The 27267-nt window shown below is 32.4% G+C and overlaps 2 protein-coding genes across 13 annotated transcripts in view; one reads left to right on the top strand and one right to left on the bottom strand.

Annotated features, from left to right (window-relative positions):
• Positions 1-1897: 1897 nt before the first annotated feature.
• LOC143242959 (G patch domain-containing protein 11-like) lies at positions 1898-17748 on the bottom strand. The gene is made up of 6 exons (XM_076486572.1): positions 17196-17748; positions 14898-15121; positions 6931-7184; positions 6060-6176; positions 5728-5809; positions 1898-2197 (listed from the first exon to the last, which is right to left on the bottom strand). Exons 2-6 carry the CDS (start codon positions 14944-14946, stop codon positions 2184-2186), a joined length of 516 nt encoding a protein of 171 aa, XP_076342687.1. The 5' UTR covers positions 14947-15121; positions 17196-17748; the 3' UTR covers positions 1898-2183.
• An 805-nt stretch (positions 17749-18553) lies between these two features.
• The window catches only part of LOC143242201 (RNA polymerase II-associated factor 1 homolog), a 68307-nt gene continuing 59593 nt past the window's right edge, over positions 18554-27267 (top strand). For 6 of the 12 annotated variants that reach the window (XM_076485562.1, XM_076485563.1, XM_076485558.1 and 3 more), the window contains exons 1-2: positions 18555-19179; positions 20665-20741. The gene's annotated coding sequence lies outside the window, so the exon portion shown is untranslated. Of the gene's footprint in view, positions 19180-20664; positions 20742-27267 lie in introns of all 12 variants that reach the window. The other 6 variants (XM_076485565.1, XM_076485566.1, XM_076485567.1 and 3 more) reach the window with 2 other exon arrangements.

Genomic DNA, 27267 nt, shown 5'->3' with positions numbered 1-27267 from the left:
CTTAAAACAAAATCTTAGGGACAGGAAATCACCTTGCAAAGTCTAGTGATTATACATCTTATTACTCCACAGGTACAAAAATCAAGCAATTAAATTTGTTTTCTTGTCCAGTAACATGAACTTGGAAGTTTTGTTCCAACAATTACAAGAATTCCCTTGAACCAAAAAATGTATAATGTAACATTAATTTAGTTAGAAGATGGTACCTAACACATTACCAAACAGTGTGAAGAAAAGATAAGACAGAAGTATGTATTGAAAAGCCACCTTTGTACCTCCAGGAGAAAAAGGTTAAGTTAAACTAAAAACAAATGCATGATATGAAATTAAATAGAATTTATCAATGTTATTTGGTAATTAAAGAATTTTTTATTGTTTTGTAGATGGTATTAAATGTTACTTTATGTTTAGTATTAAATTACCATGATGCCTACTTAAAACAGCAAGGAGGAAATTGAGAATATATAACTACAGCATATAAAATTATCATGAAGATAAAATAAACTGGTTATTTAGCATAGCTTTAAAGAAACATTTTAGACAAAATATTCATGCATTGTGTAAGAATACAGGTGATTTCCATAAAATGAGTTATTACAACTGAATGAAATTTATCGTATCATTCTAAAAAAAATACTTGGTGAAAGCAAATAAGTCAATATTTAGCATTTTGAATTTACATTAAACAGAGCATTGCATTTTGTTTTTATGCCACTATAAGTTTATTAATATATGACAATGAATACTGTTCAAAATGTCATATATTACTCTCAACAGTTTAGCCTAATTTTTGTTTAGTGTTTGATCTCAGTTTCTATGAAAACTGACATATTTTAATAACAATCATATCACAACTTTAACAAAGCTAACTTACAATTCATCAACATCTTTTATTTTCACATATTACCCTATATAACATTTGGTGAAAGTTTGGAATATTGTCTTACTAGAGGAAGAATAATCCCTGCATGAAATGATGATAGGTTAGAATTGACCTTCATCTGTAAGTAATATGGGTGTCATCAATTTTGTATCGATTTCCAACACTACTGGATGATACATAGCCCACTGTTATAGCTATTTTATGTTGATTATAATCAGAATTCCTTCTATGATGCATGAACAAACAACAACCAGTCAAATGACGCACATTTAGTAATTCCAGCCATGCACATCCTCAGTAATAGTGAAAAATCTCAACAACCCTGGCAGTTGATAGGCTTAAAACTTAAATAACCAGCTGATAGTGCACATCCACACATTACTCTGATGCTGGTGTACATTAAAAGAAATCATTCTGCAGATGAATTGAAAAATTACAGGGAACATTGTCAATAAAAATGTTTTCCTCTGTATCACTGAAAAAACTATTGTTTATATACAAAAACAAGTTAACTTCAATATTTTGTTTTCATATTCTACTTACTTTATACATTGTGGTTTGAAATCAGATAGATGCAATGAACAGCAGTTCAGATTTAACTTCTGTCTTCCTCAACTTACAACATAATAAGCATTTTGTTTAATATCAGAACTCATCAGCTGGAATGGATGAGACACAAGAGATTCTATGTAATGCTATTTATTCATGTAGTACACAAGTTACCATTTAAATACTGAAAGCTGGCAATGTATTAGGAAGCATAACTGTCCTGAGGTGTTGGTTATTTTCATGCAAAAGGAGGAAACAATCAATAATAATTGCATTTTATACACACGTTATTCATTAATTTAATAATGACTTCCAATACTGTATAAATCAAACACCAATTAAAAAGCTAAAAACCTTTTTATACAGTTCTGTTTTAAGTACACAGCAATTACTTTATTACACAAAGCATAACAGTACCAGCCCAATCTTTATATTAAATGTTTATTGTCAGTAACATAGAGATTTTGAAGAACATTCACAGGTAAATAATACAGAAATAGAGGAAAATAATTGTTTCTAATAGTGATATAAAATAAGGTGTTGTGAGCCAACCTTCATAAAATATCATTGAGGTCGTTCAAGGTCCAAAATGTCTATTACAAAGATGTAAACAATAACAAATGTAACATTCTGAACCACATATTACCCAAACTGTACTTCAAGATCAACAGTCACAGGCATAAGTCCAGCTTTCCACACACACAGTTGTACTACACATAGGTCTGAAGTACAAGGTCAGATTTCTGGGTAATCAGTCCACTGCACCTTCAAAGGATTCAGAGAGATTAAAAGGTACTGGAGAAAAGCTCCCTACTTGAGGTAGCACACTGCTGCTATTGTTCCCCAGTCATCTAAAGAATAGTTAATATAGTCCACAGCATATTACCAGAATTTCCAAGCTGCTCTAACATGGTATATTGAATGGTTTCTGGATGTCATCCTTCACATATGATGGAAATAAATGTCAGTAGCTATGTGATACAGGTTCATATACTCATAACTGATGTACAAACAGATCAAAACTAAATTTCACAACCTCCAACAGTTACATTTAAAATTTAATTAAACTTTAGTATCAATGTATATGAATAAACTTGGCATCAAAACATAGTTAAACATCAAGTCTTAAGATTTTACTTTTATAAGAAAACATTTAAAACCACTCTTAATATCCCTAGTATGAGAATTACAATATTTTTTTTCTAGGTCTTTCCTCTTCTCTCATTTATTTACAACCCTTCTCTGAAGTACAGAATTCAATCTAAATTAATCATTGTGATGTAAATATTACTCAGGGAAAGTCCAATTTTTATAGTTTTAATCTTATTTGCTAATGGAACCAAGCTAGAAAATCTAACCCTCTTCCCATGCTCACCTGTTATATCCTCACAAACTTCCAACAGTTCTCTCATTTTTTTATACTATATGAGTTATAACCAACAGAGAAGCCACGTTTTAATCCCTGCAATGATGTATAATACTACTTTTGTATCAGTACAGAATTCTGTGAACTGTCTTCAATTTGAAAGTATCTCATCATATTCAGGTTGAGCAGTTAAAGGAACTGATTTAAGCCTCTCTTGTATTAGTTAGAAAAACCAGTTAAATTAAAATAGTTACAGGACACTGTTTGCATTGTATGCTATTATTCTATCTTAGGTGCATTATGTAAATAAACAAAATAATAATTTAGTTACCATCAATATAAAAAAGTAGGTATTAACTTTCACCAGCAACCAAAAACAAAAGAAATGAAGTAAAATATATTGTATTCATTATAAAAGGTATTATATTAATTGTAAAAGGTATTATATTCATTGTTTTCCATAAATATTTTTCATTTATGTGTTACAAAAGTAAATCAAATGAAAAAATTAGAAACTTTAGTTTAGACAAGTTTATATCAGTTAAGATTATGAAAACAAAAATCTTCATGAGGTATACTCATGAGTAATTTGTACATTAAATCATTCAATAAGGTAACATAAGCTTCATGTTTACCAAGCTATGGGATTGTGTGGCGGGATTATTAGTTATATATAATTCAAAAGTAAAAATTATAATAAAATTAAATATAGATGAAAGTAGCTGTGACAAGCTTTTAATTTATTTGAGATGAAGAACTGTAGTTTTCTGTTACAAACAGTAATCATTTTAGAAAGATAAAAAAGGTAATTTATGTTTTTTTTCATGGTAGTTACAGGGTTGGTCAAATTGATCAAATCTGTATAGTTAGGGTGAAGAAAATGATATAAAATATACAGTATTAATGAAAAACAATGTTTGAGAACTATTTAGGATGTTTTAGAGGTTATGCAAAAGATATTTGAATATTTTCAAATGAAATGTATTTCTAATCTGAACACAAAATCACTTTAAAGTCAGAGCAGTCAATACAGTGATTCCATATATTCACTGAGAAATCTTTAATAAAATTACTTAAATAAAAATATTATTTTTTAAAAACAAAAGACTTGCCGAAAGCTTGCCAAATTTTGTGAAGATAGACACATGAAATACATTAACTCTTAGACAACAAGCTTGCTCCCAAAGACTGACCTCATAACCATTTTGAACTTATGATTTTCATGCTATAAAGTCTAATACAGTATGTGTTTCTCCATGAAATTTTGTTGATCATCAGCAAACATTACAAGATTTTCATATGCAAAATATAAGATTTTTAAGCAATGCTTTTCTCATGCACTTTTTATTCTAATGTTGACTATCCAACATGCAGAGACATTTTGATTTTAAGATTAAAAAAACTTTAATGCATGAGAAAATGTTCATATTTCACAAGTCTTTGTAATCATCAGGTAATTATCAAATTTTTTAGAAAAAACTTCATATTTTATTGTCACTATTGTATCTCTGTACAGATGATAACCAACCTCATAACCAACATGAAAAGTTTGGAAATATATATAAATTATGTTTCTTCATTCTAGAATGACTACATTCTAGGATGAAAACATAAATGTTTATTCTAAATAGCTTAAATCTTAATGTTATACATCTAACAGATTTATTATTTTCATGTTATTGACCTTTCAACTGTGCCTAACTATTAATACAGAAGTTGCAATGATACACCACATATACACTCATGTTATCATATCCAAGAGATTAAAACTGGTCATTATATATTGACCTGTCTTTGGTGTCTTCTCCTGAGCCAGTACTTTGTAAAATATAGTTGTATTTCAATTATAATACATTACACACACATCATTACAAACAAGTTCTTAAATTTCAGTAAATAAAGAAGTATAGAAAACAATTATCTTTTCTAGTTACAAATTGTGTACTTGTTTGCTGCTTGCTGTAAGCTGCTAAGCCTCATCAACTTTCAAACATAGAGGATGTAAAATAAAATCTTTTTAGGTTTTATATATACATTTTGAAATAACAAAAATCATAAATTATTATACCAATACCATATAGTTCCACTACAATTTATCAAGCTTAGTAATTAAGCTATATTTCGGTCTTAAAAAAATATGAATTTTCAAGCTCACCAATGTCTTATCTTACTACTTGAAAACTAACATAAAAAGAAAGTTTGCCAAGCAAATACTTTCCAAAGGCTGAGAAAACCATTTATGGGACATTCTCAGCTTTTGATTGGTTATGTGCATGTTCATGGATGAAACAGGTGTAGATATGCAAGCATTTAAAAAAAAAAAGTGAATTGATTCAATAAATATATGAACATCTCAGAAAATAGAAAAGATATATTTAAGTTTGTAATTATTGATAATTTGAATATCTAATTCATAAGTAGCTATAGACTTTGCATCTGAACATATCAAAAATCTAATTTCAACCAATGCTGCATTTAACTTTTCATGTAACATGCAGAAATTGATATTTAGGGTGTTTTTTTTTAGTATTTATTTTTAAATTAAGAACCTAACTAATGTATAATACTAAATTTAAATTAAATGAACAATTTGATGCCAAACGTATTTACATACAGTCCCAAAATAGTTTAATAACATTTTGTATACACGTCTATAAACACAATGGCATGGCCTGTGACCATAAGAAGATACGTCAGTAGGATTAAAAGTTATAGTATGGAAACTATGATAGTAACTTTATGATCAGGTTACTAATACTGACCAACCATGTGGAGAAAATTAATAAACATATTGATGGATGCAATTTTGAATTATCGTGATGACATTATAACACCTCATTTGAAACCAATAACAATCATTTTTGTATATCTCTGTGTTTCAGAGTTATTTGTCTCTCACCCAACATATATATATATATAAAATTCTCACCTTCATGTGCTGTTCCACACCATACACAGTAAAAATGTGTACTTCTGAGGTAAGCTGTCAATATTTCCAGTTTTTCTGATGGCTATAGTAAAGAAGACCATTATCAATTTCTTTATATGCTAATTTAAGAAAATAACACTTTTAACCAGAAAAGAAAAAGTTTATACATTTCTATGCTAATATATTTTGCCAGCAAGTTTTTCTGATAATACTCATTTTAAGATAATAATTTTATCTGTGGAATTATTTGAAACACAAATGAACAACCTCTTACTGATTAATAGTTTTTCACCTTACTGGAACCAAACACTACTCTAATACAGTATACTCACATCTAATTCCTCTTCTTCTTCCTTTTCAGCATTACCATCATCATCAGATTCATTCAAGTTGGCATCAGTCATTTCACTGTGTGGCCAGAACCACGGTTCATGTGGTACCTCAATATCCTGAAATTCAGTGATGATTATAACTGTTTCTAAAAATTTCTGAGCAGAAAAGAATAAGCTATATACTCTAAGTTCTTTCTTTTTAGTATGAGTTGTTTGATGTTACATTACCCACAATGTTTCTAGAATATTTTCTTAATTCACTTCAGACCTGACATGGAACAGTAAAATGTTTTTGAAATATTGTAAGAGATGAAATAATTGACAGGTTGGTGCCAAAGTTTTATGAAAGAAAATTGTGCATCTGTACATATATATACTATAATTTTGTGATTTTTTTTATCTGAAAGAACTAACTAACTAAATTGATTTATCAGATGATACTTATACCTGTTAAAATGAAAGTGTTTCAACTTACTGTAACAGCAGAATGTTCTAACAGTTGTGGTACTAATACTAATCACTCATTTTAAAGTTACCAACAATCCTATTAGGATCAATAATGTCAATAATTTGAAATATACAATGACAATAAATGTGTTTCTAATCTTTAAAAGATATTTTTACAGTAAATATTAGAACAAAACACAGTTCAAGGAATAAGAAATGATACAGTCAATATATTTATGTATCTATCTCAAGCTATTGGTGTCAAAACTATAAATAAACCACAAAGTATCCAAAAAGAAACTTTGAAAGTTACTTTGAAAATTTTATTGAATGAGGGTTGAAGAAAAATTAGATTCTAATATATAGAAAAAAAGGAGGAGAATTGTGATCCATATCAAGAACTAATTTTTATCAACACACTTACTATGCTCTTATCCAGTTGTTCACATGCTTTCTGGCTATTTCTCAAGTCAGCAAGAAGTCTTTTCTGAGCTATTTTGTTCCTTGAATACTGTTGGAAGTTGGTTTTTGCATTTTCTGCATCTTCTGCTTTTCTTTTAACCATGGCTAGGTAGAAAGCTTTCTTTTTTTCAGCTTGAATTTTATCTTCTGCTTCTTTGCCAAGTCCAGTTCTATTTGCTTTAACTACCAGAGGTATTGGCTGTTGTATTCCCGAGTCTATTAACAAAACAAGAAAAACAGTGTCTTCTATACATTTCAAAAGGCAGTTACATTTAACCTAAGCTTAGGCCACACAAGAAAAGTGCTACAGAAACCTTTTAAAAATTGATAACTTTAAACATTAATAGATATACTTGTTTTGTTCCATGTTTTACTATTTTTATTGTCTTTTGGTGTTTTAAGAATTAACTTGTTTATTCAAACTTGGATCCATTAGTTTAAATTCATCTTATAGATATTAGCAGGTTATAATATAAATCAGGCTGCATTACAGCAAATACATAAATACAATTTATTATTAAAATTAAGTATATTGTTAGTTCTAATAAATTATGTTCTATATAGTTAAAGATAAGCTTTACTACTTCAGTGTGCAGACAAACTATTCAGAAAAAAACTGGTTCTTAAACATTAGGCTTAACAGTAACAGTAAATAATAGGCTACTGGTATTTGGTATCAACTATTTATGTTCTGGTTATAAGTTTTGATACAATGTTTATGACTAGTATAAGAGTCAAGCATTCACAATTTGTAGGATTTATTTGGGAACCGAGGACTTGCATGCTCTTTTAAGGAAGCTAATAATGAAGATGTGCAATTTTTATGTAGAGTTTATACATTGGAGCCTATCATAATTTAACAAGAGGCAACAGATAGAGATATGTAGACTGTGGGAAATGGCAGCAGAATTTCAGGAGGAGCTTAAGCTTTTATGTGCAAGGAATAAATCAGCTAGTAGTGACTTTCAGGAAGGCACAATGAAAAGTATTAGAGTAAAAAGTAATAAAGTTAGTTACAAAGTGCCTATTCTGTTGAACCTGAAGACTAGGAACTATTAGAGGCAGTTACATTTAACCTAAGCTTAGGCCACACAAGAAAAGTGCTACAGAAAGAAAAACCAAAGGATCAGCAAAGGATGTGGATGATGAGGAGGATATAGTTATAGGTGATTCCTTGAAAAGGCATGTGTGTGCAATAACCAGCATGTTAAAAAGGGAGAAAAGAATCACATCATGTATTCTAAAGATGGCTGGTATGGGTATTAAAACTTTTATTAAAATAGAGAACAATGTTAAAGTTTTCTTAACCTGAAGATGACCTAAGAAGGTCTATTTTAATAAGTTTTAATACCTATACCAGTCATTTTTAGAATATACTTCTACTTCAAGTAGGTTTCTCGTCATCACAGAAAATCAGATTATCCTACCCAGTGACATAGAAGGAGAATATAACTGACAGAGCAGAAAATTTAATAAAGGGAGCTTGCAGAGATGCATTTAGTTAAGAATCATTTAATGAAAAGTGTCATAAGTTAGTTTTATCAAAGATGCTGCCAAAATTAACTGTAGTGATGAAGCTATAAATAGGTCACTAAGGATAAATGCTTGGTTCAAGTATGAACAGCTTTTCTGGTTGATTTATGGGATACATTGAGTGGAAAAAGATTTATTGTAATGGATGGGTTATATTTAAATAGGGTAGGGGCAGGCTTGTTTGTTATAACTCTTAACTCAGCTATATGAAAAGAATTACACAAGGTCTAAACAATTGTCAAGGCCCAGGAAAACTAAATGCAAAATTAATAAGAGGCAAAGAAATGTTTAGGATATGTAATAAGCATAGGAGTTATAAGATTAAGTTTAATTGTTATTATTGTAATACTAGAAGTATAAGAAATATAAAAGATAACTTTAGAGCACTAGTAGGAATGGATCATTTTTATATAATGAGAATAATTGAAACATGATAATTGTAGATGATTTTGATACAGAAGTTGGTTTGAAATAAAGGGTTTCTGGCAATTTAACAGGGATGGAGTGTTAGAGATAGCAGAAAAGTGGCTTTACACATAAAATGTGACTTTCAGGAAGTTAAAAGGAGTTATTAGAAATAGGAACAAATTTGGTTATAACAAGCATTGTCTGTTGAGCAACAAATTTCAGCTCTTAGCTTCTGCATATGAGAACTATTGGAGAAAAGAAAAACAAAAGGATCAGAGAAGTATGTGGATGAAAAGGAGGCTATAGTTATAGGTGTTTCCTTGACATATGGATAGGATAGTCTGTGGAATAAATAGGGAGAAAATAATCAGGTTATGTTACCCAGAAGTACAAGTGGAGGATATTGACAGAGCAGGAGATATAATAAACAGAGATAGCAGAGATGCAGTTTTTGTGTGGAAGTATGGGTTAATGATGTAGGGATAGGTAGATCAGAAGAGCTGATTAATAAGTACAAGGTAGTGATAAAGTTCATAACTTAATTTTGCCAAGAATACTGTCCAAAATTAACTGTAAGGATGAAGTTATAACTAGGTCATTAGCACTAAATGTTAGGCTTAGATTAACCCTCTTACTATGGGCTCAGTACAATACACTGCTGGCCAAAATTTTAAGGCTAATGAATATAAAGAAAAAATATGTATTTTGCATTGTTTGACTTGACCACTTATTTGAGTAGAGCTTCAAAAGATGAAAATAAGAAAAGGGAAAATAAAAATAAACTTTTTTAGCATTTAATAAGGAAAATGTGAACACGAGATTAGCCGAAATACTAGCTGGTCAAAATTTTAAGATCATACTAAAAAGAAGTCCTAAACAGGGTAATAAATGCCCAACAAGAGGTCTCAATAGTGAGTTGCATGGCCATCATTGTGAATAACTTCAAACATTCGCTTTGGCATGGTCAATATAAGCATTTGCAGAAGGTTGGCTGGAATGTTATTCCAAGTGGTGAAGATGGCTTTATGAAGATCGTGCACTGTCTAGAATTGACATCCATTTGTATAGACTTCCCTTGCCATTCACCCCCCAAACATTTTCAATGGGGTTCAGTTCAAGAGAACACACTGGATGGTCCAAAGGAATCACGTTATTCACCATGAAAAATGTCCTTTGTCCTGCAGGCATTGTGGATTGCAGCATTGTCCTACTGAAAGATCCAGTCATTTCCACACAAGCAAGGGCCTTCAGTCAATAAGGATGCTCTCTCCATCATGCCAGTGTAGCCAGCTGCTGTTTGATGCCCCTGTATAACCTGAAGCTGCACTGTTCCATGGAAGGAGAAAACACCCCAGATCACTATAGAACTTCCTCCACTGTGTCATGTAGAAAATGTCTCCAGTTGGATATCCTTTTTGTGCCAGTAACACTGGAAGCCATCTGGACCATCCAGGTTAATTTTTTTTTCTCATCAAAGAACAAAACCTTTGTCCACTTTTTTACATCCCATGTTTGGTGCTTCTCAGCAAAGTTTAACTGAGCTATCTTGTGGTGTGGAAGGAAGTGTGGCCTTTGAAGACGTTTACAGTTTTTTAAAGCCTTTCTCTTGTAGATGCCTTCTTATTGTTCTTGAGCTGCATTCTGTGTCCTTAAGGACCTTAATGCGGTTCGACAATCTGCTGGTGTGTTGCCAGACAACCCATCAAATCCTCCTGCTCAATGCTGGCAAAATTTTCTTAAGCCAATCACTTGAAATTCTCATTCTGTATCTTTCAGGGTCTTTTAAGAAATTTGCAACATCAGTTTTACTACTCCCAATCTCACCAGTGATGTCACGTTGAGAGAGACCTTGCTCTTGCAGCTTGACAATTCTGTCACGTTCAAACTCTGTCAACTTTTTAGCCTTTGCCATGTTTTAACCCAATGTAACACAGGAGATGTCAGTGGGAGATGTTGACAACACTAGTGCTTGAACACAGATGCCTAAATTTCGTTACGTGTTTACTAATTAACGCTTTGTTTCAGTATGGTCTTAAACTTTTGACTAGCTAGTATTTAGGCTAATTTCATAGTGTTCACATTTTCTATATTAAGCACTAAAAAAGTTTTTGTATTTTCCCTTTTCTCATTTTCACCTTTCGAAACTCTACTCAAATAAGTGGTTGAGTCGAACAATGCAAAATACATATTTTTCCATTATGTTCATTTGCCTTAAGATTTTGGCCAGCAGTGTATATACCAATTCATCTACACATTTGTACATGTTAAGTATTTGCACTAACTTTTGACACAACATGTATATCTACCTAAAGTGTGGTAGATATTTAGCAAAGATGACAAGTATTTTGTAAATGAAAAATCTGATTTTTTGATGAAATATTTTTATTAAAGATTTGTTTGTGAAAATATAGTAGTTTTTGTTACTAGTCTCAGTACAAAAAGATTTCATGTTATGATTAAAACACTATACTTTGTCCCCAAAATCTCAAATATTTTTTGTGTAATCTCTAACACTTCCTAAATACACTTCAAGTGTTTGTTTTGAGCAACACTTTAAAATTTTATGTTATCTTCTATACTCTAATAACACTGCACAACGTGTATGCTTCTTGAACACTGTTGGGTGTTCCTTGTAGATTTTTGGCTGCTGATCAAGAAAAGCACATCCAAGTTTGCCCATTAAGTACCGTTTCATCTAAATTTTCAGTTTTGCTACAACGCAAAAAATTATATCAGGGCAACTGGAATCCGTCAATGCTTGCTGACTACTGTTAGACACTGCAACATGATGCACCAGACATTGAATACAAACAAAAATCAGAAGCAAAACACTTAATGATATTAAACTTAACAGTATATTAGAAACATAAACGCAATTAAATACATTATTGCTAGTAAACAGTTAACTGTCTACTTCTCAGTGTTCCTACATGATGAAGCAAAACCAAAACTATATTTGTGCATACCCACTAGGTACCTGTCACAATCAGCAAAAACCTTTCAGGAAGCAAAAGGTTCAAAAAAATTGTTGTGCAGTGTAAGTGGAGGATATAATTGATAGAGCAGGAGATATAATAAAGGGAGATACCACAGATGCAGTTTTTGTGTGGATGCTTGGCTTAAGTATGAACAGCTTTTCTGGTTGATTTATAGGATACATTGAGTGAAAAAGAGAGATTTATTGTAATGGATGGGTTACATTTAAACAGAGTAGGGGCACACTTGTTTGTTATAACTCTTAACTCAGCTGTATGAGAAAATTTATGGTAGATGGGAATAACCAAGTGTTACAAGAGGTTTGGTTTGTTCTGAATTTTGTGCAAAGCTACATGAAGGCTTTGTGTAATAGCCATCAGTCTCTGAAGTCATTCAAGAAGTGTGCAAATAGGATTTCAGATTGTATCTGCAGAAGTACTGAATACAAGTCTATAGAGGTTATAATTTCATTGTACAAGCCATTGGTTAGGCCAAACTTTAAATATTATGTTCAGTCTTGGGTTCCTTACCTTAGAAAAACACTGATTTTGTTGGAAATGGTTGAGAGAAGGATTAGTAGAATGGTGCTTAAGATGAAGAGGTTGTCATATGAGAACAGTTTGAAATCTTTAATTGTTCTCTCTTAAAGAAAGAAGAGTTACGGAGATCTGTCTGAGGTGCTCAAGATTGTAAAGGGAATTTATAGTATTGATGCATTGTTTTTCTCATAACTAACAGTGAGAGTAGCAGGACTAGGGAACACAGGTATAAATTTTGGCAAAATAGGAGTGATTTTTAGCTAATTAAGACAGTTTTATTTTTCTAAAGGTGGTCAGGTTTTGGAATGGGTTGTCTTCAGATGTTGTGGGTGCACCAAGTTTAAATGAGTTTAAGAAAATGCTTCACAAGTATATAAATAAGGGCTGGATTTAAGATATTTAAAAATATATACATTTTAGCTTAGAGAATGGAACAGCTGAGATGGACCAATAGGTCCCATGTGGTTCCAAAACATTATGTTACATTAAATCTATCATGACCAGATAGGTGCATTCTGCTTAAAGGGAAAAATTTAATTGTAAAAAATGAACTTGTAGTCATTCTTGGACATATTAAAAACAACACTTAAAAGTTGAAATTTATTCAATAAAATGTTTTACTTATTAAATCTTATTAATCAAAATCATAAAAGAATTCAAAATTTGATTATGAGTTCATTTCATCTTGCTTTAAATGAAATCATTAGTGTCTGTGAATTTCCTGAAATTTTTCTGGCCATAATACCCTCATGGAGGAGAGTTAAGCTAGTTCCAAACAAATAATGCTAATTTGATCTAGTAACTTGAATACAATTGTAGTTATTTCGATTCTTAGCCAACAATTGTTTCTGAATATTTGTTATGGTGTAGTATAATTGCTTTGAGAAGTCAACAGTTTGTGATTTAATCATATTATAAACACTGTTCTGTTCAAACATATATGCAAATATAGAATTCAGTGGGGTTTCAAGTAGAGACTGTAACAAAGTGATAAAAACTTAGCTTGTTGATATGTTGCTTTATAACTTTAAATTACTTTTGAACTGTAATACTGCAATATGATAAGAAATGTTTTCACAGAACATGGTGAGGTAGGTTTAGCTAAACCATGTTGTACTCGACTATACCAATTTACCTCTTATCAACAAGTCAGCTGATTATGGTCTTGTTTGATTAAGTTTTATCAACCATGTTACAATTTGAATAGGCAAAGGCCATCATAAAAAAGAAACTTAAAAATATTACATATTCAGTGAAACCTTCTGAATAGAAATTCTTTAAAAAGTTGGCTAGCTTATAATTTTGGTATAACAAAAGAAATGAAAATGAATGTAACTTTTTTTTCAATTAAAATATATATAAAATTTAAAGTTATAAACATTTAAAAACTTTACAGGAAAGGTTTACAAGAATGTAAGAAAATACAAAAACCAGGAATTAAAATTACAATACAGGTAAGCATTTCTGAAAAAAACATCACAATGAAATATTTTCAAAATTTCAAAGCTGCAAATTGACACAAATATCACATACAGAAATAAGATATTTTAACTGTATAAGCTGCTTGATCAGTAGAATGTTCATCCAGTTCTTTTTAGTAGGGTTTGGTTTGGTTTGAATTTTGTGCAAAACTACACGAGGATTATCTACACTAGCCATTTAACAATGTAAGACAAAGCAGCTAGTCATCACCACCCACTGCCAATTTTTGGGTTACTCTTTCACTAAGAAAGAGTAGGATTGACCATCACATTATAATGCTCCCATGGCTGAAAGGGTGAGCATGTTTGGCCTGATATGGAATCTAACCCACAACCCTCAAATTACAAGCCGAGCGCCTTAACCACCTGGCCATGCCTGGCCTTTTAGTAGGGGCAATAAACAAACCACACAACAGCTGTGTTGTTCCCATTAATCCAGTTCTCCCAGAATTAAGATTTTGACTCTAAAGAAATGTTTTAACAATTAAAAATAGTAACCAAGGTGTTATACAAGCCAACATTATCGTAAACAAGCTTATAACATGCAAAAAATCTTAGATTCAAATTCATCAACTCATCAAATGTTTAAAATTCATATGAATAAAAGACAAAAATAATACTTGTAAGCAAATCTTATTAGTGTTAATGACACAAGTACATATACTTTCAGGAGTTATTACTGAAAGAAAATGAAATGATTACAAGCAATACAATATATTTCCATGTGCTTATTTGGTTGCTATTAGTTCACACAAAGAGCATCCATTAATTTCTGCTTAAATGCTATTTGTTGTAGTATTTTGTCTGTACAAGGATAACTAGTTTTGTAAATTGCTTATTATGATATATAGTTATATATTATAGTTAACTATAATGAATCTAGCTGTCAAACAAAAGAACAATAAACTGAACTTGATGAACTAACTAGTATTATCAAAACATTTTGTTACATTCTATTGCTGTAATGTGAATATACATTTAAACTATGTTACCTTTCTTTCCCAAACTCATTCCTGGTTTGTATCCCATCTTTTGCAACATAGCAAACCCTTTATTATTTTCAGGAAGAGCATTACTAAGTCCTTGTAAATGATTTTCTTCCTCTAGCTGTCTTATAGGCTTTTGAAAATTATGTTTTTTACTTTCAATTTGTTGTTTCTCTATTTCATGTTTTCTCTTCAATGAGTGGTTTAAAACTAATCCAGGTCAAATGTCACTGATAAAAAAAAAAATGTCAAAATTATATGAAAATATATTTTTATAGAAACTGAATACTCGAGAAGAAAGCCAAAACAGATTTATTATAGGGAAATCTTACCTTACTAATCTGTTAATTTATTTGTTATCTAGATTATCTAGATGACAGAAAGTCTGGACTTAGTGGACTTCAGGTTTTTAAGAAATATTTTAAGAGTGCCATAAAGAAAATTACCTAGGAAAGTCATAAAAAAGGGTTGGTGAAAGAGACGTTAACTGTAGTGTACAGTAATTTGGATGGGAAGAAACAAAAGGTTATTAACCCATTGTCTTACCTTCTCCTTATACCTATTTAAAATGTTTTTCCTAATCAATTTGGGTTTATACATACTTAACTTTACTGTTTTATAATCACATATATAAATTTTGCATTATGTATTACAAGTTGTTCACTATATGCAAAAGTAATATTAATGAATTCATATTTTAAGGAATAAAGTAAGGGTACAGGATCACCGAGTCCAATCAAACTTGAACAATTATAATCAAAAGCATGATCATCCACAGTTTGTGGGGGGTCAGAGCATACTGATTCCCTCAATGCAAATGCTCCCCAAAACAACTCACATGAACCAAAAAATCCAGGAAAGTAGGAAACAAAACTAATAATCTAAAGACTAGTCTATTAGAAGAGCAGAGGCAGAAGACAGGAAACTGGGAATAAGGACATAAACTGTAACATGCCTTAATAACCAAATCCATCAAAAGGGAAGAGGCCTGACACAATATGCAACTGAGAGGTACACTCAGGAGGGAGAAAAATGCTGTTCAAATCCAAAACTTCCCAATCACTGAAAACCATGATGGGACAATCATCAGTTTATTATAATTGCTGTGTGAAATTGATCAATTTCCAACAAACCAGAGCCGTCGCTTCATGGGTCAAGCATTTTGGTTCAGACCCATTGGATGTGGTCAATAATAGTACTTGCAGCAGTTGTCATCATTACAATCTGAACTGCAGGAGCATAACTTATGAACTCGAAAAAAGGATATAAAATAACTTGTAACTTTCTACAAAGAAGAATAAAAATGGTAACGAACAATGTAACTAAAGCAGAAAAACCAAGAAAGTAAAAACTTATAAATTTATTAAACTTCAAGGAAAAACATTTATTCAATAACACTGCCAAGTAAGTAGTTAACAGCTGCAAAATTATTTGCATGTTAGTATGCAGATATGCAAGTTTCAAAATCAGCACCGACAGAGAGCAGTACGAGTTAGAAAAAAACACTTTGTGAGAGGAGATAAAATAGTGTACTCAAATAACATTTTTGTAATACAAAGCAATAAGGACTAAGCCTAGTTCTTGTTAGGTGTTGAAGTACACGATATTACAGAGCATACTGATAGATTTAAATATAAATAGTCGGTGATCAAGAGGTTAGATTTATATTGGCTATCAGGGGCTCCAGAGGTAGAAACATTATAATAGACAATTTTTATAGATCACATGTTCAAACAGAAAAAAAAAATCGATAAGAAATCCTGTGTTTTCACACTTCCAAGTGAAACTTTTTTCAGATAGTTCTGTGGTAAACTTATTATCATGACAGTAACAAGCAACTGAATGGAATTAACTTATGCGTGTTGCTAACAGTGGGAGTTGTCGTCTTCTGAGTCGAATTGTCCGAATCTGTCTTCATGTTTCTTCTAATTAGATCTGGACTCGGCGGTATTTTAGTAGTTTCATGTTGGAAGATTTCCGTTGGTTGTTTGCGATATCTGGGTGCTTTGTTTGAACCAGTATAAGTGGTCGTCGATGTGGGCGTTCGGCTCTAAAGTGAAATATATGATAATAACAGCCGTCACGTAAAATACAGTCAGCACTGTACTTCGACGTTGTCACTATCTTCATGAAGTGGGTGGGATGGTTACTGTTCTTAGAAAAAATTCGATGAACTGCATATACCTTGGCTTGTATTTGGGGTTCTATGCTTTGTCTAATTTCTTCTGGTTGAATTGATGGGTCGACGCCCCTGAGGAATACAGAATAAAGATTGACTGGACTTTTAGTGGGGGAACAACTTACTTTAAATTCAGTGTTCCATGGCTGGCACAGATAAATTTGGTCTGCAGCAGTGGCTGGTTGGATGAGGATTCCGCCCCGGCGTAAAATACGGGTCCTGGACGGTTCGATGGTTGCCCCAGGCTTGGCTCGGGCGATCAATGTGGCGACTTGGTACGGCATGAGGTTCGGCGGTAGGCCGTCGACAATTACCGGCGGCACTAACTGGCGAGGATGAACGTTTCGTTCTGAATAGCATGTTGGCAGAAATATTGGCACGTGTGACTAGCTCAGGCCCTCTCTCCTATTACTTATTATGTCAACTATGCTATATATATGCTCGCAGGCATAAGGAGGGTCTTTCTTTGCGCCCCTACGTCGTAGAAAAACCATACGATTTCCGAGGGAGATTGCATAAAATAAAAGGAAAAGAAGAAAAAGAAAAGAAAAACAAGGGCAAAAAGATAAAAACAGGAAGAAATATGGATCGGATAGAAAGACAAAAAATCATAGTTAGAATATCAAGATTAAGGTTTGATTTTTGTTTCTTCTTCACCCATTTCCTTACCGTCGGGGCGCCAGCGCATGAATTTTAGTAAACAGTTGAACAATGGATCAAGCGAAATGATCCAAAGACCTCTCAATTCTGTATTATTCTTTTTTCTTATACGTTTCCTCTTAGCCATGGGAGCGTTATAATTTTTCAGTCAATCCCACTATTCGTTGATAAAAGAGTAGCCCAAGAGTTGGAGGTGGGTAGTGACGAGTAGTTGCTTTCCCCTACACTACTAAATTATGGATGGCTAACACAGATAGTCTTCAAACAGCTTTGCGCGAAATTCAAAGCAAACCAAATCCTTTAAATGTTATAAAACATTTTTTACCCCGGTTGAAAATCTGATTTGATGCTAAATAAAAATCATTCGGGCTACCCATATATCATGATAACTTAAAATATAGATACTTTTAGTTTTTAGGAAGTTCAAATGCTTCGCATAAACCGTGCCTCATGGCCAGCTAACCTAATTTGAGAAAAATACTTGAATTTATATTAGCACTACGTTTTCTGCAAGCAGCTGTTTAATGATTATTCGGTTCACTAAACAGATCACAGTTCAGCTTTTTAATTTAAGTTTCATTTATATTGACTCCTTCGAAAGAAGCAATATTTTAAACAAAACGGTGCAGTTGTAAATATTATCTCTAACTTAAAAGAAATATTCACAGTAAAGATGTTTAAAATGTTATAGATGGAGCGTAAAAAATAAGGGGAGAAATATTTATTGTTGATAAATAAAATACATTTTCAGATGTTGTTGTTTCTTAATAATGTCTGTGTTAACGGCCAGGCATGGCCAGGTGGTTAAGGCACCCGACTCGTTATCCCCGTCACATCAAACATGATCGCCCTTTCAGTCGTGGGGGCATTATAATGTGACGGTCAATCCTACTATTTGTTGGTTAAAAGAGCCCAAGGGTTGGTGGTGGGTGGTGATGACTAGCTGCCTTTCCTCTAGTCTTAGACTGCTAAATTAGGGATGGCTAGTGCAGATAGCCCCCGATTACTTTTGCTTAAAATTCAAAACAAACCAAGCCTGTGCTAGGACTGACTGTAAAAAAGTTGCTCGTCATATGCATACAAAATTATGTATATCTTTTTAAAAAAAGATAAAGACTGCAAAAAATACCGCTTTTAGTGAAAGTTTACGAGCTTTAGAATAACTTTTATTGATATCTAGGTGTTTTCATGCAAAAGCTTTGGTGACCAGATTCGCACCAGAATGGTGAGGAGGCTTCATGCGAGAGTTTGATTTGAACGAGAGTACTTAGTAGTGTTATCATTGGACGTGTTGTTCGTATTTTAATATTAGGCTTAACTATTTTATGTATGTTAGCTCGTTATTAGTTTATTTTAAATTTTTATCCAAGTAATGCCGCTTACAATACAGACGGGATCTCAAGCAAGCACATCAGAACGAGATAGAAAACTAAGGCCCGGAGAAAAAAGGTTAGCTAGATAAGTTAGAAGTAAAGTTACATAATGTACATTAAGCTGCAACATACTCGGTTTGCTTTTAGTTTGACTCATAAATTCTTAAAATTACACAAGTTATCCAGCTAAGTACTTTTTTCTTCCTTTCTTTTTAACAGAACAAACATGACATCGTTGGTTTTAATTACTAATACTTTTAATTAATGTGAAGCATGATAATAAAGAAAGAGTTAGTGCCATAACAATGTTATAAGTATGAAGTAGAATAATAATATTAATACCAATTTAGTTTTTTTCTTGTGTTAGACGTATTATATAATATATTATTGATCTAATGGTAGGAAGATGTAAATGAAACATGTGCAAAAATAATATTAAAATAGCAAGATTATATATTTTTACAATCTTTCAAAATGATTGCTGCGGAGAACTGAAATTATTTTTATACTAGGAGTATGAAAGAATTGTGAAAGATGAAAGTATTAACTTCAGTTGTAGATATTTAACAAGGAAGAAGATGGTATTTTCAGGTCTAACTGTTTTCTTTTAGAGTGACAAGATAGGTCTACAGAATAATAGGAGATTCAAAAATAAATTAAAATGTAATTTTGAGCTATTCGAGTTTAACAGAGTTTGTAAGAAATCAAGAGACTGGTCACAGTTGTACAAAAACATAATGAAGAATCTTCATTCAAAACACACAGTGTTTTATTTATGTCTCCCAACCAGACAAATGAATTTTGCTGGAGAAATTGATCGAATTTCGTTTTTCTCTCAAGAGTGATTAAACTTCATGTTTTTTAGTTATATTAGTAACATTAGTCCTACCCATAGCTACTAATATTCTGTACATGACTGGTAATTTTCATTAGAAAATATCTCAGACAGTAACTTCAAGATACCAGCTGATCTACTGTTGGAGAAAACAGCTGTCTACTTTAAAACTCAAGATGCAGATTGATATTTATTATTCCCATGGACAGACCATGTGCTGTCACTGGGGTATGACATAGAAATATAGGCAGAAATAATAATAGTGACATGAAAATTTCTTGAAGATTTGTAAAATGTTGCAAAGACCAGAATAACTGACATATTTTGAAAAATCCTATATTAAAATACAAAGGTAGAAAATGTATGTAATGCCTACATACCACAAAGATATGAAATGTGTTGTGAAAGATTGACTTTGTAACAGAAAAATTACAAAAACTAACAATTGGGAGTTATGTGAAATATGTATTATTGTAAAATAATTTCTCTAATAAAGTATATCAAAAGTGTTATTTTAAGCAGATAAGACTGGTCATCAGGTTAAGTATGTTAAGATTATAATAATGTGTTATGAATTCTTAACATAAAAATCTAAATTTTAAATTACTTAAATAAAATTGATGATTACAATTCATTCATATAACTTAGTTCTTATCATAACAGCCATTGTTCATGAAAATTGATATATGTTTAGAGTCTATACTACTGTATTTGTTGTTTGCCCAGGCAGTCTGATGAGCACTGGTGTTAGGATAAAGGCCTTGTTGGTACTAAAGAAGCAGGTGTAGTGTAGTTGGTATTTGGTATGTAACATATTTTCCTTTGCTATCACTTATTGGTTCTTATTATCATCAGTGACAACAAGAACGTACCAAAATGCACAATAAAGAAAAATGCCAAAGGACATGTTAATATATACAAAACATTATTTTTCCTTCCATTGCTATAATAATGTGCTTTCAATTATTATATCATTAGGAAATAACTTTTTATAACTCATGTTTATGTAATAAGCTTTTTAGTGTAAAGTCTGTTTTAAATATGTTGAAGAATTGAAACTGTATCAACTGAAGCTCATTGATCTTACCAATTCTTAAAGTATTACCTTTTGTACAACTACTCTCAGAATACAACACAAAAAAATATGAAATGAAATATGAACAGTTAACAAAACATAAATAATAAGTGTCAACAACTGTAAATTCAAAGGAAATACACCTCTCACTGCATATTGTCATCGTATTTTTCCAAATATATGGATAAAACCTAGCAAAGTGTGCTACAATACTTTTTAGTCAACTGGATCAGATGAATGATTTTCTTGAAACATTAGAGAATCCAAGAATCTATTTTTTTATATTGGAAAGCAAGGATCCCAATGTTCTTTCAGCCAATGATTGTTCTATCATTTGGCCATCCTAGGTAGCTGTCATCTAGTATTTGACAGGTATCTCCTCCAGTGAAATTATGTCTTTTTGTAATGCTTCTTATGTTTGTTGACTTAACTGATTGGCAAACTCCTGCATGAATATGTTTAATGAATAGTCTGTAAACTTCTGTTCTGTTACTCTGTATGCCATAATAATGTAAGATAAGTGCTCATTCCAGGTGGTTTGGCTGGAATTAACAAACTAGGCATGCTTATGCTTGGAAATTTGTATTATCATCAGATTAGGGGTGATTAGAGTAAATGCATATCTTCACCACATTTATTACTTTAAACAGTTTGATGTACAATTTATTGTTTAGATTAGCTTCCTGCTTTGTGTGTGAATATATATTAGTGTTTTAAATTGTGCTATTCAGTGTTCAGTCAATATAACAGATACAGGTTGTGCCAATGTATTAACTAATGGATAAACCTAGGTCCACTTTGAGGTAGGATTCCCATGCTGGAACTTTGTTCTTCAGGTGTTATTCATGGAGCTCTTGAATTTTCAATTATGGCACCCAACCACTAGTACAATCTCCAGCTGTATGGCTTGACATTGCTATGATGGAAATGGCTTCACCTTCCACAGTGTCCAGGACCAGGACATTCCATGAATTGACAGGATCTTGCTGTGAAATTAGAAAATTCATCTGCATTTCCATGGTGTGCACCCAGGAGGTACATCATGATAAATGCAATGGTATAAACCAAGTGCTTATCATCCCTTCTATTCTGCAACTATAATAAAACAGCTCTGATATCATTGTTGTTGGTGCCAGTGTCTAGCAGGAATTCATTATTTTAGTATGAATATGCTAGCTCTGGAGCTCATTAAAGCAAGTTTTAGGGAGTTGAATGCTTGTTCATATTCCTTACACCATTCATATCGGTTATAATGAGAACAGTGGTGTTGATATCTTGGAAAGCTTGGTTACAAACCAAAGAAACTGCAGATGTCTCTTTGTACAATATAACCTTGAATTACCACTTTTCTACACATGCATGTATTTTCTTGGTTTAATTTTCAAGCTTGCTTTCTTTATATGGTAGAATACAATTCATGAATTTTTAACTGTAGACTCAAAAGTGCAGCTAAACATCAACTTATCATCAATGTTGACCAGACAGCTTTTCCATGACAGACCTTTCAGTGTGAGCTTTATTGGCATTTAGAATAGGTTGGCATGTGACACTGGCTGAATGGCATGACATAATTCGTATATAAGCTGTCCTTCAAACCAAAAAAAGTCTTCGGTCTGCTATTTTCATCTGTCTAGATATCAGAACTAAGGTTTTGAACAATTGGGAACTTCTAATAGAACCATATGCTCTTCTGTTTGCACCAAGTGAAAAGTGTCAGAGGGAGTTTTGTGTTCACCCAACTAAAATTGCAGAAACTTGGTATACTTTCTTTTTATCCTAACAGTTGCTACTGGAGATGATCAAGCACTCTCTAATGGTTTCATTATCCAATTATTTAATATTAATTGTATCTTGGCTCTGGATACATCTCTTGTGTTCCAGGGAAACAGGTCTGGCAGTAGTTTATTTGGATAGGTGTTGCATATGTATATATGTTATGGCAGATCACTGTTGTACAACTCATTCAACTATCTGTTCCCATAAATATAGGTTATTTGTTTTTTTTCATTACATCGTCTGAACTGTTTGCACAGTCCTCAATCAACAATGTTGGTAACTTCATACTGGCTTCTGATTGAAGTTAGAGGAGTGAAACCTTAGCATTGCAGCCAGATTTGGTTGCATCCTTTACACATAGTGTTTTGATGGGCATTACAGTATTAAATTAGTTATCGGTTTGCCCACTATAACAGAACAACAAAATTCATCCTTCTTCAAACAGGCAATTGCCTGAGCTAATGCTGCTTAATTTCTGGGTGTGTAAAGTTCATTTCACATGTGGTTTCTGTAACCATGTTACATGATGTCAGTGCAATTGACTTAGTGTTAGTAAACAATTAAACACCACTTGTGTATACAGAGGTACTATTAATCTCTGTGCTACGTACAGTCATGCAGTCCATTGCTCTTGGGCTCAAACCGATTAACTAGCTTTGGAAGATAAATGTAGGTTACCAGAGTAACTTGGGAGTAAGGTGGAAGTAGCCTGTTTCAAGCTACTAATGTATGTATTGATATACAAAGTGGATATATATATATGTAACCATAATTGTATATAAATAAATGTCTTTTAGGTGCATCTTTCTTAGGTAGGTGATGGAATCCAGGGCTGGACCTCCAAGTTTATCATCATACATTATTCTTGCTGCTCCTGAGACTAGCCATTCCATGTATTAACTACTTGAAATATGTCAGAAACTGGTTTACATATTCTTTTATTACACCTTTGAACATTAAGGACAAAATCTGCTTTGCTTCATAAATGGGTACCTGTGGTGGTAGTCATTGGGTAGCTAACATTATGGGTATGGGTCAGCAGGAGTGTCCTTAGGATCCGACTCTTAGATAAGTTTGCACCTCATTCAGAGCTTGAGTCAGAGTAGGTTGAAAAGTGCTTTTTATTTTCCCATATTTCACAGTCTTTACTGATGAGTACTGTTTGACCTGCCAGAGAAATAGCTCTGATTAGCATACTTCACCCACCATACAATACTGACAGAAGCTGAAGTTGTGTTATTCTGGTTGGTGACAGGCTCGGAGTCCTGCATAGACTGTACCCAAGACTAACCAAGAGGGACTGTGCCATTGCAGGAGGATGTTGACCGATAGGAGCTGTTTCACCAATAGGTAAGATAGGGGAACTAAGCAGCAAGACATTAAGAGGAGCCTTGAGTCTAAGTCCACATGTATCCTGTAAGGATGACCATATATGTCATAGATGACAGAGAAACCTGAGTTTGCATAGAGCTAGAGGATAAACTGTTAAACACAGATTATCTTTTTTCTTCCTTACAGCAAGGGTATACCTTTTTACATTGTTATCAAGCCTACTTGAATGTAATTATTACAATACTCCATGAACAGGTTTTATTAGTTTGGTGTTGGTCAAAAATCTGATAATCTTATGACACCCTCAAGGGCCAAGCATATTTCTCCTCAACATTAAAGGGTGAAGCCAAGGAAGGCTTGGGCTGCTTTCTTAATCATTTCCAACAAATCACTGTATGGAATCTGTGGTTCAGAGTTTAATTTAATCTAGTGTTTGGATAAGGTGGAAAAATGAGAGTTTACTTGATTTTTCATGATGGTTTAAATGAGGAAATGAAGGATCTAGAAGCAAGAAATAGTTCTAACCATTGTTTGAGCTACTTGTAAGTGTCTCCTTTTCAATACAACTGGAGTTAACTGTACCAACAGCTAGGATAGTAATTTGATTAAATGACTGAAAGGAACTAGTGTTCATTACATTTTAAACTGCTGAGTTAGGATAGCTGGTGCCAGTAAATTTAATGCCTTGTGTGTCAACGGCTTTGGCAATCGAATATGATAAATAGGAGTTCAAAAACTCAAAGAACATTGCACGCTTTTCTCTCCAAGCTGTTGGATAGTGTTGTATGGTAAAATATATGCACTAATTGTGTGATTATTATGTATCTACCTAGAGTTAGCAGTTTGCTGATTGTAAAAACAGTTGAACTGAAAGGATTTCACAAGTTTACAACCCTTACATTATAACATTGAGAAGTTTTAATATGAGAGAGATTCATGAGCTATTGGATGAGATCTACTTGATTTTCCACTGTAAACCCTTCCATTAGGGATTGAGTGGAGTTCACAAAAGTATCAATTTCAAGCAGATTAAAAACTCAAACTACCTTCATGAGTCCTGTTTTAAAAGAAGGAAATGATGACACTTGAAAATGGCTGAGAAAGCCACAAGGGAACATTCTGAGCTTCCATTTGGTTATTTACATTTCTATATGTTGGTAACCTTATACTTTAGCCTCATTTGCGTGTATAAAAGGAGCATTTCTGAAAATGGAAAGAAGTGAGTGAGGCCATTGTCTGATTCAATACAGGAGAAATATATCAACAAATAGAAAAGATAAAAGGTTCTTATTTGATATTCTAGCTTTTCAGTATTGGTAAGTTGAGTTCCTAATTTGTGTGAAACTAAATTTTTACATCACAAAAATATAATTTGAACTAGTGCTGCATTCATCATATCATGTGACACATAAATATCAATATTTAGGTGTTTTTTTAATATTTACTTTTAAATTAAGAAATTAACTAATGTGTAATACTAGAATTATATTTTACAATTTGATACAAAATTTATAAACAAACATCATGACAATAAAGTATTACCTGTAACCAAAGGAAGACCTATCTTAGTAGGGTTAAGATGGCTGGTATTAGTAGGTGTAATGTAATACCTAGCCCATCAACAGCTTGCACATCTGAAAATGATGGTTTTAAGTATGGAACCTCAACTGAAATGACTTTTCAATCTCTGGTTTTTTATCTTTTGAGTAGTTTTCTGATGTGAAATGTTTAACGTTTTGTGTGAGTCACTTTGTTCATTTAGCCAGTTGGCAGGAGCTTAATGAAGCATACCACAAGATCCTTTCCAATACACTAAGAATGTAATTTCTTCAAAGTGAAGTTATTCCACCAGTTTTTGTTTATTTTGTGATGTGTGTATAGTTTGATTCATAGATGTCAGCATATTAAGGTAACATAGCTACAGATATCTATCTTCTGATACAGTACTTACCTCTTCTTACAAGATTAGCTATTATCATTAAGTGCTGCTTTCTATATGTGAACTTTTTTCTGTATACATGCCACAAGCCTTCTGCTTCACTACCCTCATTGGAATTAGAAGATTCCAATGTCTCGTGCAAATTATGTATCACTAATTAACCAATAGGAGCATGACATGCTCACATGATGCATGTGGCTCTATCTACACTTCATTACCAAACCTTCACTTGGCAATTTGGCAGGAATGAGCACTAAAAAAAGTGTGGAGGAAGAGTGGGAAGTGTGAAAGTAGGTAGATACTCATCAGAAATATATTTTCAGTGCAGGAAAATTATAACTTCCAATAGGGTACTTACTTCTTCACATAAGATTAGCTAGAATCTCACTGGTGCAAAGGAGGAAGTGAAGCATTCCTCTAAACATCTGGAAGATACCACTGATGACAAGAGAAAGAGATCCATAGAAATTTTTGTCCTTGTGAATAATTTGGAAAATACAAGGTGCAGAGTGGCAGGTTAAAAATGGTTCCACACCAAATATACAATATCGGACTGCCACTCGTGGACTATGATGAGTAAAGCATTAAGGAACTTTGCCCTCCCTGCTAACCTCTGAATTCATACTAATGCTGAGATCGGCAAAGAAGAGAAGCATTTGTTGGGATAAAACTAAAGTGCACCAAGTACACCCACACTGATCTTCTGTAAATCAAATAAATTGATAATTAAATGATGAAAACATGGTTTACTCTTATGATATGGGAAATAATGTTTTTATTTAAAACATGTCACAATTACACTTATTAATAATTAAGTAGTCAGTAAGACAGTGTATTTATAAACATTGTTTAAATATGATTTGCATAAAAACAATATCCAGCAATGATTTGAGTCATCACAATATTTTGCATTCTTCTATCATGTTCATTAAACAGTAAACATACTTGATTTCATGACAGTTTCATTTTATTTGATGAACATCATAAAATTCTTTTGTTTACAAACATTGTAACTCAATACAACAGTAATGTATATATTTAAATTTAAATGTTGTAATTTTTAAACTAAAGCACATATAAAAAGTAAGGCAAATGCTTGAATATCAAGAAATGGAGAATATATTCTCAAAATATAATAAGTTCTTAGTTAAAATAGTTATTATTTGGGACTGGAAGAAAACTTCTGAAAAAAAAAATGTAGATAGTT

The sequence above is a fragment of the Tachypleus tridentatus genome, unplaced genomic scaffold (genome assembly GCF_004210375.1).
Source record: "Tachypleus tridentatus isolate NWPU-2018 unplaced genomic scaffold, ASM421037v1 Hic_cluster_2, whole genome shotgun sequence".
NCBI lineage: Eukaryota > Metazoa > Arthropoda > Merostomata > Xiphosura > Limulidae > Tachypleus > Tachypleus tridentatus.
The sequence above is the reverse complement of the archived record's forward strand: the minus strand, read 5'-3'. Positions and strand labels throughout refer to the sequence as shown.

Coding starts and splice junctions, on each gene's coding strand:
- LOC143242959 (XM_076486572.1), bottom strand. CDS start 14,946: ATGTTGCAAAAGATGGGATACAAACCAGGAATGAGTTTGGGAAAGAAA. Junction 6,177..6,930: donor AACAACTGGATAAGAGCATA/GTAAGTGTGTTG, acceptor ACTGAATTTCAG/GATATTGAGGTACCACATGA. Junction 5,810..6,059: donor AAGAAGAAGAGGAATTAGAT/GTGAGTATACTG, acceptor TCTTTACTATAG/CCATCAGAAAAACTGGAAAT.